This window comes from Phallusia mammillata, chromosome 6 (assembly GCF_965637545.1).
Source record: "Phallusia mammillata chromosome 6, kaPhaMamm4.hap1.1, whole genome shotgun sequence".
NCBI lineage: Eukaryota > Metazoa > Chordata > Ascidiacea > Phlebobranchia > Ascidiidae > Phallusia > Phallusia mammillata.
In genome coordinates this window covers 19,566,786-19,584,245 of record NC_137257.1, presented here as the reverse complement: position 1 = coordinate 19,584,245, position 17,460 = coordinate 19,566,786, and the positions used below count along the sequence as shown (strand labels likewise).

Genomic DNA, 17,460 nt, shown 5'->3' with positions numbered 1-17,460 from the left:
AATCGTATTAGAGCTCGAAGCGGGCCCAACACCGAAAATAAACAGGCAAGAACCCGATTTTTCAAAAAACAAAAGCCGTGTAGCTCCGAAAAATAGATTTATTCATGGGAAATTATGACACAAATGGAGCCGAATATGACGCCAGGCCCGAATTAGGTTCGTTTTGCCCAAATCAAGACCAAACCCGACCCAAAAACCCTGTCCGACATACAACTCAACAAAAAATCGAAGCCTAGGGGTTGTTTGTTTCGAGTTCACAACAACAACAGGACCAGTAGCCAGTATTTGTTCACCACAACATGTCTGCCTTTCCCAATAAGGTAACTCTTGTAGCTCTGAGTATGCATGTAAATTCCTATTTTTGTTTAAGAGCTTGTGATAAAGCAATAGGAAGTCGTAGATGCAAGATCGCAGGCTGTTCGAGGCAACAACCATGTCTGGGAAAGCTTCAAATGACCGTTCCCGTTGAGGTCTCTCACGATTATGATCTTTGCCATATGAAGTCACTACGCGAAAGAGATTTATGTTGCCCATCAGGTTATTATTGGTCAGAGTTTTCAAAACTAAGGACCGTGGGATAGTCAGGGAAATCTTTTTTCTTGACTTTTTGTCAAATTTCTGAATGCATGTCTTTCATCCGGCCAAAAGTCCTATAGTATTTTCCTTTTAATACCACAATCATTTGTTAAGAAACCTACACTTATTTCGTCAAATAAGTTTTGGGTATTTTTTATGTAGGATCTACAAACTTGACGTCACCAGAAGAATAAAACTCACTAATCCACTCAGATCCAATGATTTCAATTGTCTCGATTTATAGACGATTCTAGAATGAAGCCGAGTCGTTCATTCATCAAGTCCAAGTCAAGTCGGAGTTTTTTTGGAGTTTCGAGTTTCGAGTCACATTTACAAGCGAATCATTTGTCCTTTTCATTGTGGGAAATAATTTAAAGTTAAAATTTTACCATCTTTGGTGACTTTGATGCAAAGAGACTGGGTTTGATACAATGCATGAAATCTATCAATGAGTTGATAAACAAGGAAAGGTAAAATAAACACAAGGCAATACTTTGCAGTTACAGTGGTAAAAAAGATACATTTTTTGACACATCATCGTGTTTTTACACATATGAACTGGTGCTCTTGAGTTTATTGCACGATGCCTTCATCACAGTGACAAAAAGAAAAACGTTTGCGCCTAAAAACAAAGCACAGTGTGCCAAGCTAAGTATGCCAAGAATACTTGTTCATGATTTAGATGCATAAACACAAGCCCGCCACTGTACAGGTAACAATTACAACAATTACTTGACATATAACTCTTTACCGCCCACTACCGAGTGTTGATTTTTCTATGAGAAGAAAAATTTGTGTCCAGTTGGAGTAAAGAGCTAGGCAAAATGAAATAAAGGTAAACAGAATCCAAATTCAAAGGTTTGCAAGCCGTATTTCTAAGGTTGTTCTACTCATAAGTTCTCCAACGTTTCACCTTTACCAGTTTACAGTATTTGGTGTGCATAACCGACTCAAAACCGAAACCCATCAAGTAACACCAATGTCACCCAACGAATCCAAACAATGCGAATATTGAAGGGTTCATTCTGCTTGAGAATGAATGGCAGTAACGTACTCCCTTTAACCTATATCAAAATTTTCATAAGCACTATTGTTTTGACGTAACAGTAAAGCAGCCAAATTCATTTGTGACCCGATTCCGTCCGCCCAAGCACCAAAACACATTCGAAGCTGGTCGCTAGGCAACGCAATGTCGCATCTACGTGGGTGGAAGACATGTATTAGATCCGGGTCCACAGCGCTCATTACAGTTAAATCCGGGTCTGCAAGGACTTTTTTGTAAAAATCAACGTCCTCGCCTCCCCAACCTGTACGACTGGATCTGTACAAAAAAGAAAAGTTACAATAGTTATACTGTACTAAACAAAAATAAGATTTAAACAACCAGCTGAAGAACAAAGTACACAACGTGGGTTAATTTAAAGCTCATAAAAATAGCTGCCATTATAGAGTTTTTTCGACAGGGTCTGAACACACGATTTTTGGAATTTAATTCTCGATTAATTTTGTATGTGTTGGGCTGAGTGGTACATTGCTCTTAGGCAGAATTTAAGGAGAATGTTTTAATTTAATCTGTTTTGATCTTGTTTACGAAATAGTTTTTATTTTAAACCCCTTTTTGAGAATAAGTTTTCCTCAGAAAAACGTGGTTTTTTTTTTATCGTTTCTCATATATTTCAGATATAAGTCACCAAAACAAATCCACCTTTATTTGATGGTGGCTCAAAAGTGCAGAAAACACGACAGTTAAGTAAGTTTCGAGACCATTTAGATTACTTCGTAAGCGTAATGTTCGCACTTACATAAAGCCGCCTATTTTTGTGTAGTCGGATTTGTACATAGCCGAAATTCCGAATCCGTAATAAATCCAGAATCCTGATTGTTTGCTTATCTGCTCTTTGTCACGTGTTTGCAGCAGGGGAAACACCCTCGATGCCCCATTCATAATTTCTGGATCGTACTGCAAAGTGATATTAAACAAAAATGTAAATCTTTAGGTATTTTTCCAAAAGGAATTAATAGACCATGTGCCATGGGCGTCCGCAGGAAAAAAATACAGGGGAGGGCAATACTACCGTCACATCGCCGTTCGGTTACGTGCCATGAGTATATGTGCAACCAGAGTTGTAAGTCGGGCCTGGTTCGGGCTTAGGTTTCTTGATTTGGGCCAGACTTTACCCTCTATGTCAGCATTTTTTGGAACAAATTTAACTAACCAAGTATAGTCAATTGCTGGACCGGACCTAATGTCAAGTAGAGATGTATACCGAATATTCGGTTTGCCGAATTTATTCGGCCGAATCGGCCATTTTTGCAAAGAATCGGTTTCGGCCGAATAATTTGTTGCGATTCGGCCGAAACCGAATCTTTTACGAACACACATTTGATGCGTAAAACGTGTCTTTTCAGCCTTATAAGGTACTACACAGACTTTCAATCTATACCATACTTTAAATCGCGCCAAGTATCATACATTTTAAAGCATTATTGTTTTTCGAACTCCAAACAACAAATTCAGAAATTCATTGACAGGTTGGCTATCATGCCTGAGGCAATGTTAAACCCCACAAAACCAAATTTATGACGAAATACAAGTATTCTGAACTGTTTGCCTGGTAGGAAAACTTATGCTTTCATATTAAACGGGTAACATACGACTTTGCGTGACGTCATAAATGATTCGGTTGATTCGGCCGAATTTATTCGGCAAAACTGCCGAATATTCGGTTTCGGCCGAATCGAAAATCAGCCGATTCGGTACATCTCTAATGTCAAGCAACCCTAAAACGCCTTGTTTAAGATCAATTGTCTTCGTACTTTGTTGTCTCGGTCTTTCCTGAGGCTTCAATGTATGCGCGCCTGTAATTCAAACTTTCGGGCCTAACGAGCCTCTCAAAAACGATTTAGGTTCGGGTCGGGTTTCGGGCTTATACTTTCGGGTTTGGGCCGGGTTCGGGATGCAATTTCGGGCACACTGCTCTGTGTGCAAGAAAAAACTTTACTACAAACTTGTGATGCATGAAGCAAAAACTGACAGATTTTTAGATATATTGCTATATAATGCTTGAATACCGACCTGGGAAAAAGGAATGGGAAACATAACGGTACTATTTTTCACAACGTTTCGTTTAATTCTGTTCAGAAAATCACTCGTAATGAACATATCGATGTCCATGTAAAGCACAATCTCGTCGTCATGGCACTAAAAAAAACAAAGCGTTTAGGTTTAAAAAAATACCAACTATGAAGCTTGTCATGTTTTTCTCACCTTCATTGTAGCATCATGCAATCCAAATGTTTTGTTAAACCTTCCGTTTATCACATGGAAATCAACCACAGTTTTTGCATTTTTTTCTCGAAAACGAGAAATCACCTTCCGAGTGGTATTTAATTGTCGATCAGCGTCAAAAAATACAAACTGTATACGAAGTGTGTTGGAAATGGACGGGTCACGCTTGAGTACGTTTGCTTCGAAACGTTGTAGAAATCGCTCAAGGCGGGCGGTCGCCTAAATATAAAATCGTTTGTTATGTACCTTCCATAGGTTTCATTTTTGCATCAAAAAGCAGAACTACAAAATATTTTTGTGATAATAATGGGATTCAGATCTTGTAAATAGATAATTGCAACGAAAGTGATCAATATTTTAATACATTTAAAATTACCTACAATACCTTGAAAAGTTCATTCACTTCTTTGAACATTTCAAGGGTGCATTCATTTTGTAGTTAATACTCAATGATAGTCTGAAAACTTTGCTCAATCGTACAAGCACCATTATAAGTTGATATGAGCACAGCAGCAATGGTGGTCTGCGAGTCGTCTTTCGGCAAACAGAGCCACAGGTTAACGGGCCTTTAACTAAGCTGGCTGTTCGCTAGTCCCTGATGTGCTAACAGGGTACACTGGCTTGCCCCAAGGCTTTAAGGGTTTAGATCTGTACACAGTTACGTGAATAAACATAAAAGCGTGATTTTTTGAAAGTAAACACTTGTGTGTGGAGTGGTAATAAGCTTATTTGTCCGTTGGTGTGTAACAGAACTGTTAAAGTTTTAGGTAAAAATCTTTCACAAATGTTGTAGGTAAAACACCAACAAACCTCGTAAACAGTGGAAACAATTACCATATGTTTACTACTATCTTCTAGTGTGATATCAATCAGTTTTGGTTTTCCAGTCACAAACGGAGAGTTGAATTCAACTATAGTACTTCCTGTTTGAAAGTTGCCTTTTACAGTTTTCTGCAAACAAACAGAAAGTACTTTTCATCATTGCGCTACAGTGACTAAAAACGCTGGTTAATTTGGGGGCGTTTCCAGGACATTCGGCCAAGTGATCATTATACTCTTACTTTTAAAGGAGTTTGTGGCCACAGTTTAATTACATAAAGAAACTATTAAAACATGATACGAATAAAAGAAAGCAATAAAACGAGTGTTGGTCATTTCTTGTCTTGCAATGTATGCCATTATCCTGATAAAGGTGTCTTGTATGGGACGTCGAAGGGTCGATTATTTATATTATTACTGCCTATTTGAAGAGGAAAGCTATTCTAATTAAAATCTCAACAAAATAATTTTTTTTCATTCAATAATGCAGCGGTTCCCAACCTGTGGGTCGCGACCCCAAGTGGGGTCGCCTGACAATTTGCCTGGAGTCGCCTAAGGCCATGGCTTCCAACCCATTTTAAGCCGTGGACTAATTTAGCAAATAAAAACCGAAAGAACAGTTATCAACATGCCTTTCCGCCATGGTTTGTTAACTCGTATAAAAACTAGTAACTACAGCAAGGTGGATCTTTCTTTTTTGAAGACCTAATTGTTTTCACAAAATGCTGATTATTGCCTTTTATTACGTAATAATACTGCATTTACATATCATAATCACCAAGTCAGCTGCCAACTTGTGTTACATTCTCGCGATAATATCACTATCCTCTAATTATAACTTAATAGTCAACTAAACTGAAATTTAATGAGTAAAATTTCAGGCTGTTAATGATACACCGAAAGACAAGTATCAGGAAAAGAAAGCATAGTGTGACCAAATATTTTGGTCATGCACAATTATGTTGTTTTGTTCACTTTGTTTTCCTGATTTTGCACCGTCACGCGCATTTCTTTTCTCTTGTGTTATTTGGTTTGTGGCACGTTGTTAGCATTCCCTTCGTTTGCCTGTAGGGCTCCATGGATTGCACTGATTGGCCTGGAACGCGCTGCTTTACCAATCAGGCACTTACAAAAGCAACTTCTGCTATGCAAAACAGGCTTTTTCTCTGGGTGGCGCGTGTAACGCGAGGTGTTGGTTTGTTGAAGGTCGCCACGTGTTGTTGAATTTTAACGTGGCTATACTTTTATCGTGGTTTATTTTATAGTTTTAATAAAGTTGCGCTGCCCAAAATTAAACCAGTGCGCGGTATCTTTGGCTTTGGTGGTGGGCCGTTATTGCAGGGTTCGGGCACAGAATATTTCCGTAACAAATTGGCGAGCACGCCAGGACCCTGTCACCACCACCCGCTGGTTTAGTTTAAAGAGAAAAGTCAGTTTTTGGGTAGCGTTTTGTTCTTTTGGGTGGATCGAAATTAACCATGTTTTTATATGTTTTATCGCAATCACCGCGTTACGGCGGAAGGTTAAGCCTTTATGACGTTGCTATACTGTTAGAAACCTATTGTGATCACGTGAAAGCGCCGGAAAGAGATAAACAAGCGCTATTGAAGGGCCTGGTTGCTGAAGATCAGTTGGCGTATTTGCAAGAAACTGTGCCTGATCTGCAGGCTGCACCTTATGGGGATCTAAAGCGAAGCGCAGCAAGGTTCGATTCTTGGGTCCAGGAAACGCGAGCACGGTTTGCGCCGCCAGAAACGACACCCGCTGTGGTACAAAAGTGATGTGCTGGTGGAACGTGTGTCACCCGAGGAATTCTGCAGACCGTGTGATGTGCCGGTGGAACGTTTGCCACCCGATGAATGCTGCAGTCAGTCTGATGTGCCGGTGGAACGTTTGCCACCCGAGGAATTCTGCAGACAGTGTGATATGCCCATGGAACGGTTGCCTCACGAACTTGTGCGGCTCGATAACCCCTGTGTCAAAGAAAAACCGAAGCGGTGCGCAGCGACCCAAAATTCCTGCATGAAGTGCTACGTCTTGCGATGACCAATCGACCAACCTAGATTAAGATCCATTTGCTACCTCAAGAAGGTTGACCGGCTGACGTCTGATTACACTGCGCGCGTCGGACGTTGCGCCAAAGACAGCCTCAACCAGGACAATTCTTTGAATGATGTATTATTCCTCTGCGGAGTTGATCCCGAGTCACCCGTCAACAAGCGACGAAAAAGCAGAAGACGATCGATGAGGGAACGGTTGTGGTTGAGCGATGGTCCACCTCTGTGTGTCATTAGTGAAAAACGTTTATAGGCTGCGGCCTCACATAGTGACGCATTGCAGCGAATGATTTTAAAGGCGTTATAAGAATATTTCGACGCATGTGCGGTCCTACAGGGGTAGGACATATCTAGGCTGGGGGGAATGTGACCAAATATTTTGGTCATGCACAATTATGTTGTTTTGTTCACTTTGTTTTCTTGATTTTGCACCGTCACGCGCATTTCTTTTCTCTTGTGTTATTTGGTTTGTGGCACGTTGTTAGCATTCCCTTCGTTTGCCTGTAGGGTTCCATGGATTGCGCTGATTGGCCTGGAACGCGCTGCTTTACCAATCAGGCACTTACAAAAGCAACTTCTGCTATGCAAAACAGGCTTTTTCTCTGGGTGGCGCGTGTAACGCGAGGTGTTGGTTTGTTGAAGGTCGCCACGTGTTGTTGCATTTTAACGTGGCTATACTTTTATCGTGGTTTATTTTATAGTTTTAATAAAGTTGCGCTGCCCAAAATTAAACCAGTGCGCGGTATCTTTGGCTTTGGTGGTGGGCCGTTATTGCAGGGTTCGGGCACAGAATATTTCCGTAACAATAGTGACAAATAAATTTTATGATATTTAGAAGTCAAATTCAATAAAGCCTGCTAATTTTATCGTTGGGGTCACTGCAACTTAGGAACTGTTTTAAGGGGTCACGGCACCAGAAAGGTTGGGAACCGCTGCAATAATGGATCAAATCATATTTGTTGTACCGTTGTGCAGCCACAATAAATTATAGATAACCAATCAAATAACGAAGCCAAACACAAATATTTGTCGGACTTGCCTGTTCCAAGTTTGCAAGGTAGGTTTTGCCAACAAACGGGTCGTATTTCACATATAGGTCCACATACTTCAGTTTAGCTGTCGCAACACCTAAATCAATAAATGCCTAGCGTAAACTACCTGCCTATCAACCAAAACCATTAAACAGGGAACAGAAGATAAATATTGATACTATTACACGGCATTACATGTCATAACATGATCATTTTGTGCCACCAGTGTGCTTATAAACGCCTATAGAGCAGTGGTCGGCAACCGCCGGTCAGCGGCCCGGTACCGGTCTGCGAGGAGTTCGGGTTAAATGCTTTACAACATTCTGCGCATGCATCCCGGAGATGATAAACTAATTTAGGCGTTTTTGCTAAATATTTGAAGTTTTTTAAAGACCGATCCGCGATAAAATTTCACTTTCAAAACGGTCCGCAGTGCAAAACGGGTTGCCGACATCTGGCCTATAGAGTATCAAAAAAATTTTGCTACTACTATACATTTACATGTTGATTAGAAGTGCAATCACCCTACATTTATCATAGGATCAAATTTCCTTTCTTATTATGACCAAGATGGGCATTACTAAAGGTTAAAGAAGGAATTGCGTTTGCAATCACTAAACAACTAGCTTTATATCTATTCAGAAAAAATAACGTGTTTTATACCTATACAAGCGGACATTGCTTTTAAGTCCTAGAAAAAATACCTTTTTCCATAGAGAGTTCGCCAGTTTTTTATGATTCCCGAAATAAGTTTTGATTTATTAATAATTGACGAAACTAGACTTAAAGCCTTTCGATTCTTGTTTGAGGCATTTGTATTCAACACGTAACAAACGTAAGTTTTTTATGGTGTACCTGACTGCTGTAGGATCTTCTTAGCCTTCCATTTGACCCGTTCGATCTCAGTCCTTATTCTCGCATTAATTCCTATTTTGGGACCAGTATTGATTCGATCATAGATAAAATTATCGCGGTAATATATCCAACGATTTGAGGTATCCTCTGCAAAAGTGTTCGGCTGATAAGGCTGTGATCTAAAGAAACAACAAAGCCAATAACATAAGCAAAAATTTTAACCTTCAGCAATACATAAGCACAGCTTAACAATCTCAAACATATTCAGTCATGGTAATGTGTAAGTTGCTTGTTTAGGAAAACATGTCATTAGTATGTCAAAAATTGGCCAAGCGGTTTTAAGTTTAAAGGGTACAAAGTATGGCCAAGCATACCGGTAAGTGTTGGATGAAGTCTGGTTGTTGACGTCATTTTCCGTGACGTCGGGACACGACAGACAAGTGTCCAGCATTCTAGATTTTGACAAATAGCATTTATTTTATTGGGATACTTGCAAGCAACTTAGTGTTTTTCATTTCCAAGTTACTCACTTTTTACATGTTGGTGGGCAGATACTGGTTGCATTGCTGTCTATAAATAGCGATCAATTTTAAACCAAAACATTTGCTGACATTACACTTCACAGATCAATAGATGAAGAGCTTGATAAGCCAACCCACCTCTGGCAAGGAAACTTGTTTTTAAAGCCAAATTCGCTTCTTTAGTCCAAACGTTGCTTGCCAAAAACCAACCAACAACATACGCAGCTACAAATTGAACAGTTTTGCGCTCCATTGCTTTGAACTGTATTGCTGTCTTACAGCAGCCTCGACTTGTGGCTGCTCAACAGAAATGCTATTTGGGTCGAAAAAGTCTTTGATAGTCAACTGCCCATGAAGAGCGTAAGTCAGAGTATGCACATATTCAACAATGAATATAAATCTATGTCTGTAACTAGTGGATTAGTCACAACGGTTTCAGTTTGAACCAAGTAGCAACTCAAACAATAGGTTTCCAGCTGTACTGTCATGTTTTGAAGATCACTAAACTTAATTTGCAAATTTACTGCAAGCTGGATTACAATTGCATCAGGTTTGTAAATTTTGTACTGAAATGGTTTCTTTCTCTTTAATGGCTGTTGGCAATAGAATCATTGCAATCTTCTCATGCTCTTCTACCTGATGGTTTGGTGAAGTGCTAACCTTTGCTGCAAATTTTGCTGTACATGTTTATGGACAACAATTTTAACAGCAACGGGTTTGTCAAAACAAAAATCATTATATAACACCGCAACCTTTACACTATGCATACATTGTTATCTCTATAATTATTCCTGATTTAAGGTTAGCAATGAACAGGCTGCCCTGTAACGGCTAGGCATTTTCTAACAAAGGACATTCAATATCAGATTACCGCTTGTCTGGAGTTGGTACGCGACACACAAAGGAAGCTATACGTCACAAAATGCTGCCAACACTACCCTATATTGGTACATGTACACTGAGGTATAATTTGTGACGGCCAATGTTAATGATTACAGTGCTAGTGTGGCGACCTCTCTTGCGTGTTTGCATTGTGTTTATCGAAGCGTGCGTTTTGCCTTTTTCTCGCTCTTGGCGTTTCTATTGTTGCGCGGTCTTCTATTATTGAACTGGTATAAAATAAAGCATCCGCTTTAGTAGCTACAAAAACAATATAGCTGGGATACTGTTTCAAAGTGCCGAAACGCTGATGAATAACCCTATAGTATTGAACACATTTTACTTTGAGACATTCTGTTTAAACCGAAATAGCCTGGAATGTACAGCTGTAAATTCGTGTCTGTTGTGGGCTTGTACCGTTTTATGTTTGACCAAGCACGTTTTACTAGAATTTGTCCTTTCAGAACGTTTTTATGAGGGAATGGATAATAGTCACAGTACGTGTAGGTTAAACTCTCTCAAGGTTTTGCTTGTTTGTAGAGAAGACGTTTTATTGTCTTGCCTTACAATGTTTTGTATTGGCGACTCATAACATAGGTTGGTTAAATAACAACAATAAGCAACAATACTATATTAAGACTGTCAATAGAAGCATATGTAACACAAAGGTTGTTACGTTGGCCAAGAGTTCTGAGTCAATGGAGTACTTTGTTTATCACACCTTGTTTCGAACAGGAATAAAAATGCCAATAGAAAACAAGTAATGGAAGGTTTATTTTGTATATATGGACTCCACATGCAGATTATTATGATCAAAAAATATACCCATAGAAGCAATCTTTAATCTTTGAATTAGTGTCAAGCAGCTATAGGACTTGCAAGCGGGCCCGAAACGGGAATACAAACTTTGCCTAAAATGCGACACAAATGAACCCAAATGTGAAGTAGGTCTCAATTAAGCACGTTTTATTTTAAGTGACAGGTCGACTTATAACCCTAGTCTAGACACAAACTATGTAATTATATTTCTGGATTTAAACCACATAAAAAAGTTTTGTTCGAGTTTCATTGACAGAAGATTTTTTAGCTTTCGATTTCAGAGCATTTTTATATTCCTGAAGCAACAGTGCAGCCAATTGCATTCTGGAGCCAATGCTTTCTGCCCAAGCACCCAGACACATTTGGTACTGAGGTAGAGCTACTGACGCGGTGCCTCCTAGGAGATCCAAAAGTGCCTAATTTTTAAAACGGTATATCTCAAAAAATGCTAACGGTTAGGGCTATTAGGGTCGGGGTACGGTATTAGCATTTAAAATTCAATAAAACTAACCCAACCCAAATTAGTTACTAATGTAAAAATTTTAAACATTTGCATCCTAAACCAACCCTCTTTAGCCGCTAAATAAATAATTCAGCTCTTTAGGCCACCTATCGAAAATAAGGCACTTTGGGATCTCCTATGAGGCACCGCGTCAGTAGCTCTACCTGATACTGATCGCTTGGGTTGCAATCGCGAGGATGAAAGATGTGGATTAAATCCGGATCCACAGATCTCATCACGGTTAAATCCGGATCAGCAAGAACTTTAACAAAAAAATCAACGTATTCACCTCCCCAACCTGTTCGATTTGATCTGAAAATTATATTTCTAAGCATTAATTTTTAAAATGTGTAAAAGGTTGTAGTTTGTTTATTAATACAATCTGCAGGAATAAAGAAACCAAACACTAAACCTATACGAAGAAATGGCCTAGTTCAGGTTGGTCCAAGGCTGGGAAGATGGAGGGCAGCGTTAGTGATTGGTATTGACTGGCAAGCTGCAAAATGAGAAACTCATTTGTTTTAGGACTAAATTTGCTGTTTTTAATCGACTTCATTTTTTTCAGACCCAAATATTATCCAAATAGTTAACGCGTTTATGTCGTCAAAAAGAGGGAAAACGCCTTGTCACCTCACAATAAACCCATAATGACCTGCAATTTACTGTTTGGCCTCCTGTTAATTGCTATACCTTTTTCAACCCACTTGATGACTGAATGCTGAAAGTGTCTGTGGGACGCAAACAAAGTTTGGAATAAAAATTAAGCAAACACTGCGACCGACGTGTCAGGTAATGGAGTATAATGCAATTTTTCAATAACTCGGAAATACCGTTAGCAAAACCGTTCCGAGTAACAAAATTTCGTTCCAAATTGAACAATTTCGTTTTGGTACAAAAATTTTGTTCCAAGTTACAAAAAAACACCCTAAAATTTAAACAGCGTACCTGGGAAGTAAAATTTCTGTTTACTTCATAAAACCGCCAATTTTTACGTAATCAGACTTGTACATCGCCGAAATTCCGAATGCGTAATCCATCCAAAAACCAGTCTGGTCTCCAATCAGATGCTTATTTTGTCTTAGAGGTTGGCTGACAACCTCTGACGCCTAGTTCATGATGTTGGGATTGTACTGAACCATTGGAATTAAAAATCATTAGATTTTTCCTTTTGTCAAACGTTTGTACAAAACACGGTACCTGGGAAAATGCAACAGGAAAAACAACCGTTTCGCCCTTTACAACGTTTCTTTTTATCCTGTTTAGAAAGTCAATTGTTATCAGCATATCAATGTCCATGTATAGGACAATTTCATCTCCGCGACACTGAAGAGGAAAACATAAAGTTAGCTTGTACGTCAACCTAAACGACTAATGCAAAAACCGTGATGCAAGCCACAAAGTGTGCCGTGATGCAAGCCACTATTTCTGCTGAATCCACCTTTCATAACGTAGAAATCAACTAACTCATTTCCATTTTATTTTTGAAAGTGGGAAATCACTTTTCGAGTGACGTTGATTTGTCGGTCGGTTACAAAACACACAAAAATCATACGAAGTGTGGTGGAAATTGATTGGTCACGCTTGAGCACATTCGTTTTGAAACAATCAAGAAATAATTCGAGTCTTGTTTTTGCCTGTGAGATATGTTTCTCCAAATTTTAATTCTAAACTGTCTTGTCGCTTTAGATTGATTGATAATACTAACGTACATAACGGAATAACTGCTAACACTAAGTAAAGATACTTACAACGAAACTGACACCAGAGGTTTGGTAATTTCCGGTAGGTGATGCAAAAGAGCATAGGCGTTTGCAATGACAATAATTGTTGACTCAGTGGATTGCAGACTTTTTCACATCATGCTTAGCAATTATTGCCATTGCAAACGTCTATGCTTTGTTGCGCCACCCCAGATTGGAAAGTTTTATTTTTGCGCGGAGGATATTTTTTTCGTCAAAATAATTGCGCGGATTTTTGCGCGGAATTACAATTTTCTGCGCGGATCGATAGACTTTTGATTGACAGGTGGATTTAACGATTAACGCAATTTGTATATAACGCCTGCAAGATTATTCAGCCGACAAAAAGAACAACTAAATAAAGCAATAAACACGACGAATCTTCGGTTTTGCTCCAATGCGCACGCAGCAGTTCTGCTAGATCAGGGGTCTCAAACACGCGGCCCGCGGGCCGCATGCGGCCCTTCAAGGGTTTTTGTGCGGCCCGCGAAGTAATTTTTAGAAGTTATGTGTTTTACTTAGGCGGAATATCCTGTTAGACCGGTGAATTTACATGGTACAATCGTTCTCTATTGGTGGTATATGCAGCGTTTAAATGAGCGAGATCATTTTTAAAATCAGCAATTGCGATTGTTGCGTCATATTTTGTACATTGTTGCATCATTGTAGGCCATTGTTTCCACACAAAGCAATATAGCACAGTTGCCTCTTTCACTTTGCTACACTGTATATCTGTTTCCTATTTATTACAATTTTGTTTTTTAATGTAGTTAGTGGCATTAATGCACATTTCACTTTTTAATCACGCAATGTCTTTTCTTGTCATGTTACACCGTAACAAATGTGTCGATAGTGCGGCCCCCCACTTACTTAAAAGTTTGTTTTTGGCCCTCAAACCAGTTTGAGTTTGAGACCCCTGTGCTAGATTGTACAATTTTATATTTTCATAACGATTCAAACATTTTGCTGATTTGTTTTGTGAGCATAGTTTTTGATTGCCAAACTGCTCTTACCTGTTTTTAATTATTTGTCATACAGAAAACATTATTTTATGTAACTTGCCCAGCCGACAGTCAATTTAATAGTCAAACTACGTCCTAAAAGTACAGATAAATGTACTTTTAACGACTACGTTAGCGAAATAGAAATGTTATTTCAAGCGTGATGATCGGAAAGTTTCGATGTGCTTGACTGATTTACGTGGATTGTTCGCGAAATAAGGCTTGTGACGACATAAAACTTCATTGTAAAATGAAAATATAAAATTTTAAAGAAAGTTTATTATAGTTACTTACGAAAGCTGTGCTAAGTTGCGCGGACAACAATTTTTTGCGCGGATTACACGTAAAAAGCCTAAATTTGCGCGGATTACAAGGGGAAATCCAAAATATTGCGCGGAGGATAAATCCTCCGCGCAGGCCATTCTTTCCAATCTGGGCGCCACCTACCGGAAATTTGCAAACCCATGGTGTGAGTTCCTGTGTTAGTAGCTCTAGCCTAACAAAAAGAGCACAAATACATATTTGAAACGGAATATCTCCAAATATGCTGACGGTGAGGGCTATTTGGGTTAGGGTAAAGTATTATCATTAAAAAAATAAAATAAACTTTAAAACTTCGTTCGCAATATAAAAATTCTAAAAAGAGGAAAAGTGTTACCTGAAAAACGGTACAAACAATTGCGATTTGCGCTTGTTTATTTTCAAGCTTAATTTCAATGAGTTTAGTTGGCCGCTACAAACGGTCTGTCAAATGCGACAATAGAAAGATTCTCGTTCTTTGAACCACCTTTGTTTGACGTATGTAAAAACGTAAAAATCAATGTTGGCTAAACAGTTAAACAAGTGAAAAGCAGTTAAAACACTTACCTGAGTAAATGAAGCTAGGTACGATTTTCCGGCAAAAGGATCCTGTCTCTCATATAAGTCAACGTGTTTTATTTTGGATGCTGGAATGCCTATCAAAAGAAAGAAAATTGAATTCTGTTTAACTAACGCCTTACAATATAAAAGCGCTTTTAGATTATATTCTATTTCGCAAAAAGGAGTATCGATAACAGGACTATACTAAAGTTTAATCAACAATGTGTACGCTGTTGGCTAAAATACTGACCAGAATTTTCTAAAAAAAAATTAGCATGAGAAATTGCTTTTCGTTTTTCAATCCGTCCATTTAATCCTATTCTCGGTTCGTAACCAACCAGATCATACACAAACTCATCACGGTGATAGGTCCAGCGTTTTGAAGTATCATCATCAAACGAGCTTGGTTTATATGGAAAAGACCTTTGTGGAATACATGTGTAGAAAATGTATATGTGATATGTAACTTATGTAGGTTCGAGGAAAGCGTTTATCACAATAATATCTGGGTTTGAACTATATATATTCGGGCTTCCAGAAATATTAAACTGTACTAATTTAGATATCTGTCATTAAAATATCGACAAAGCTTCAGGCCTAGTGTTATTAAAACCTCAACTTTTTCATAAACTTTTGGCAGTATTATTACCAATGTCATATGCAAGACTTGTTTTAAATGAACTGTTAACATTATATTAAGCATACCGATAGTAATTTTGGTTCGTTTGCTTGAATGAGGATCGGCTGTCGTGTCAACACATGGAAGACATGCACACAAGTTGTGGCTAAAATTGCAAAATCCCATTTAGTTTAAAATTGACGAGTTTACAATCAAGACAAAATTATATATTTAAATAATTGTTTGAACGTTAAGCATACACGTGTGCTGATCGATATAGGCCACCGTTTTATCCAGGTTAAACTTATACTAACCTTTCACAAAAACATGACGAAGTACGTTTCATAATCTTGCCTGAAATTAAAAACAGTAGGGGGTTGCAAAATTGGTAACTTTTCATAAATATACATAACTTTAGAACACAGCATCTTTATACAAATGATTTAACATATAGCAACAGACTTCTATTAATTTAGACTCACCCCGTTTAGTTTTCAAAAATAGCGTTTTTGAACTAAAACTCGTCTCTAAGTACCAAACGTTGTTTCCCATGAGCCAGCCGATTGCAAACGCTATGGTAAACCGCACAACCTTGACCTCCATTTGCTAAGATTTGTTTTGACAGCAGTTAATTACTGTTAAAGTGCTGCTTTAAACAACTCGACAACCTCACATACTTTTGTGTAGTGCCGCTACCCGCCTTACTTGTAGCAAGTTACAAACATTTTTATCACATTTCAATCAGTGCCTGTTGATTTGGTGACAACTTTGTTTTTCGACTATGTAGGCCTGTAGTGCTTTGAAACAAAAGAATAATTTGACACGAAACACTCTCAACAATACTTGTATTTTCTGTGCTACTGTGTTTAGTTTTAGGTGGTGTTTCTGTTTTACACTAGCATGGCGTTCTGCCTACACAGCTGTGTGTATTACCCAACAAACATTTTGTGCTGAATTAAAGCTCGTTTACAGACCGCTTTTCAGTTTGCATCAGGGAAAACGAATTAAAAAAAAGTTAATGATGATGTGATAATGCAAGACCGACATTTGTCTGTTGTTACACACAAAAAACTTGAAATTAAACATAATAGTTTTTTCCATGCTTCATAATGAAACGTCATGAAAAAAGGGGGAGGTCCCGCCGAGATTTGAACTCGGATCGCTGGATTCAAAGTCCAGAGTGCTAACCGTTACACCACGGGACCGGTGACGCTTGGCGGCTGTTTCTTGATTTATAAATAACAAATACTAGGCCCTGTAGGAGCAACTACCAATCATGTTGATTTTTTTATGCATGCCCGAAAAACGACATTTCGACACTACAAGTGCACAGATTTGGCATGAACGAATTTAAACGTTTTCTTTGTGCATATATGAAACTGTGGAGATCAACTTTGAAATTGTTTGTGCTAATTTTAAGTGAGTGTTCCATCAAACAATCAATTGACATTGTCACATGGTTTCGCACACAAATAAATAATTTTACGTTACAAACATAAAATGTATGAGCTGTTACTTGAGTTACCAACAGTTAAATTTGGAAACTTGTTTACAACGTAACGAAAACAAACATAAGTTCACCAAACGTTTGGTCCATTAGGTTTCATTTTTAGTTTAGTTTTAGTCCAACGGGTGTGAAGCCATTCGAAATACTTGTTCTTTAAAAAAACATTCATGCGCTTGAACAGCAACGAAAAAACAAGGAGGTCCCGCCGAGATTTGAACTCGGATCGCTGGATTCAAAGTCCAGAGTGCTAACCGTTACACCACGGGACCGGCGTGGTGAACGGCGACGAACAGCATGATATAAATAAGATACGTCACAATAGCAGGGTCCCGACGGCTAATCCACAGGTTTGTGCGATCGCTTTCATATTTTCGCTACATTACAT

At 38.6% G+C, this 17,460-nt stretch overlaps 1 protein-coding gene and 2 non-coding genes across 4 annotated transcripts; all 3 read right to left on the bottom strand.

The window, feature by feature from the left end:
* Positions 1-1,130: 1,130 nt before the first annotated feature.
* LOC145233506 (chondroitin sulfate synthase 3-like) lies at positions 1,131-10,122 on the bottom strand. 2 transcript variants are annotated; one of them, XM_080098243.1, is made up of 10 exons: positions 9,287-10,122; positions 9,158-9,197; positions 9,002-9,079; positions 8,628-8,806; positions 7,781-7,869; positions 4,700-4,816; positions 3,845-4,084; positions 3,653-3,778; positions 2,379-2,536; positions 1,131-1,897 (listed from the first exon to the last, which is right to left on the bottom strand). In XM_080098243.1, the coding sequence occupies exons 1-10, from the start codon at positions 9,399-9,401 to the stop codon at positions 1,636-1,638; spliced, it is 1,404 nt and encodes a 467-aa protein (XP_079954369.1). In that variant the 5' UTR covers positions 9,402-10,122; the 3' UTR covers positions 1,131-1,635. The 2 variants fall into 2 exon arrangements, with proteins under 2 accessions (XP_079954369.1, XP_079954368.1); XM_080098242.1 differs by having other exon boundaries at positions 4,676-4,816; positions 9,287-10,121.
* Positions 10,123-16,701: 6,579 nt separating this feature from the next.
* Positions 16,702-16,773, bottom strand: Trnaq-uug (transfer RNA glutamine (anticodon UUG)). Its single transcript has one exon. It is a non-coding gene; the product is annotated as a tRNA-Gln (tRNA).
* A 499-nt stretch (positions 16,774-17,272) lies between these two features.
* Trnaq-uug (transfer RNA glutamine (anticodon UUG)) lies at positions 17,273-17,344 on the bottom strand. The gene has a single exon. It is a non-coding gene; the product is annotated as a tRNA-Gln (tRNA).
* Positions 17,345-17,460: the final 116 nt, after the last annotated feature.

What these genes read in the sequence shown, in the direction of transcription:
- LOC145233506 (XM_080098242.1), bottom strand. Translation starts at nt 9,401, where the DNA reads ATGGAGCGCAAAACTGTTCAATTTGTAGCTGCGTATGTTGTTGGTTGG. An exon ending in ACCTTGCAAACTTGGAACAG is followed by an intron (nt 4,817 to 7,780) that starts GCAAGTCCGACA and finishes GTTTGTTTGCAG; the next exon opens with AAAACTGTAAAAGGCAACTT. An exon ending in ACAAAAATAGGCGGCTTTAT is followed by an intron (nt 1,898 to 2,378) that starts GTAAGTGCGAAC and finishes TTTTTTGTACAG; the next exon opens with ATCCAGTCGTACAGGTTGGG.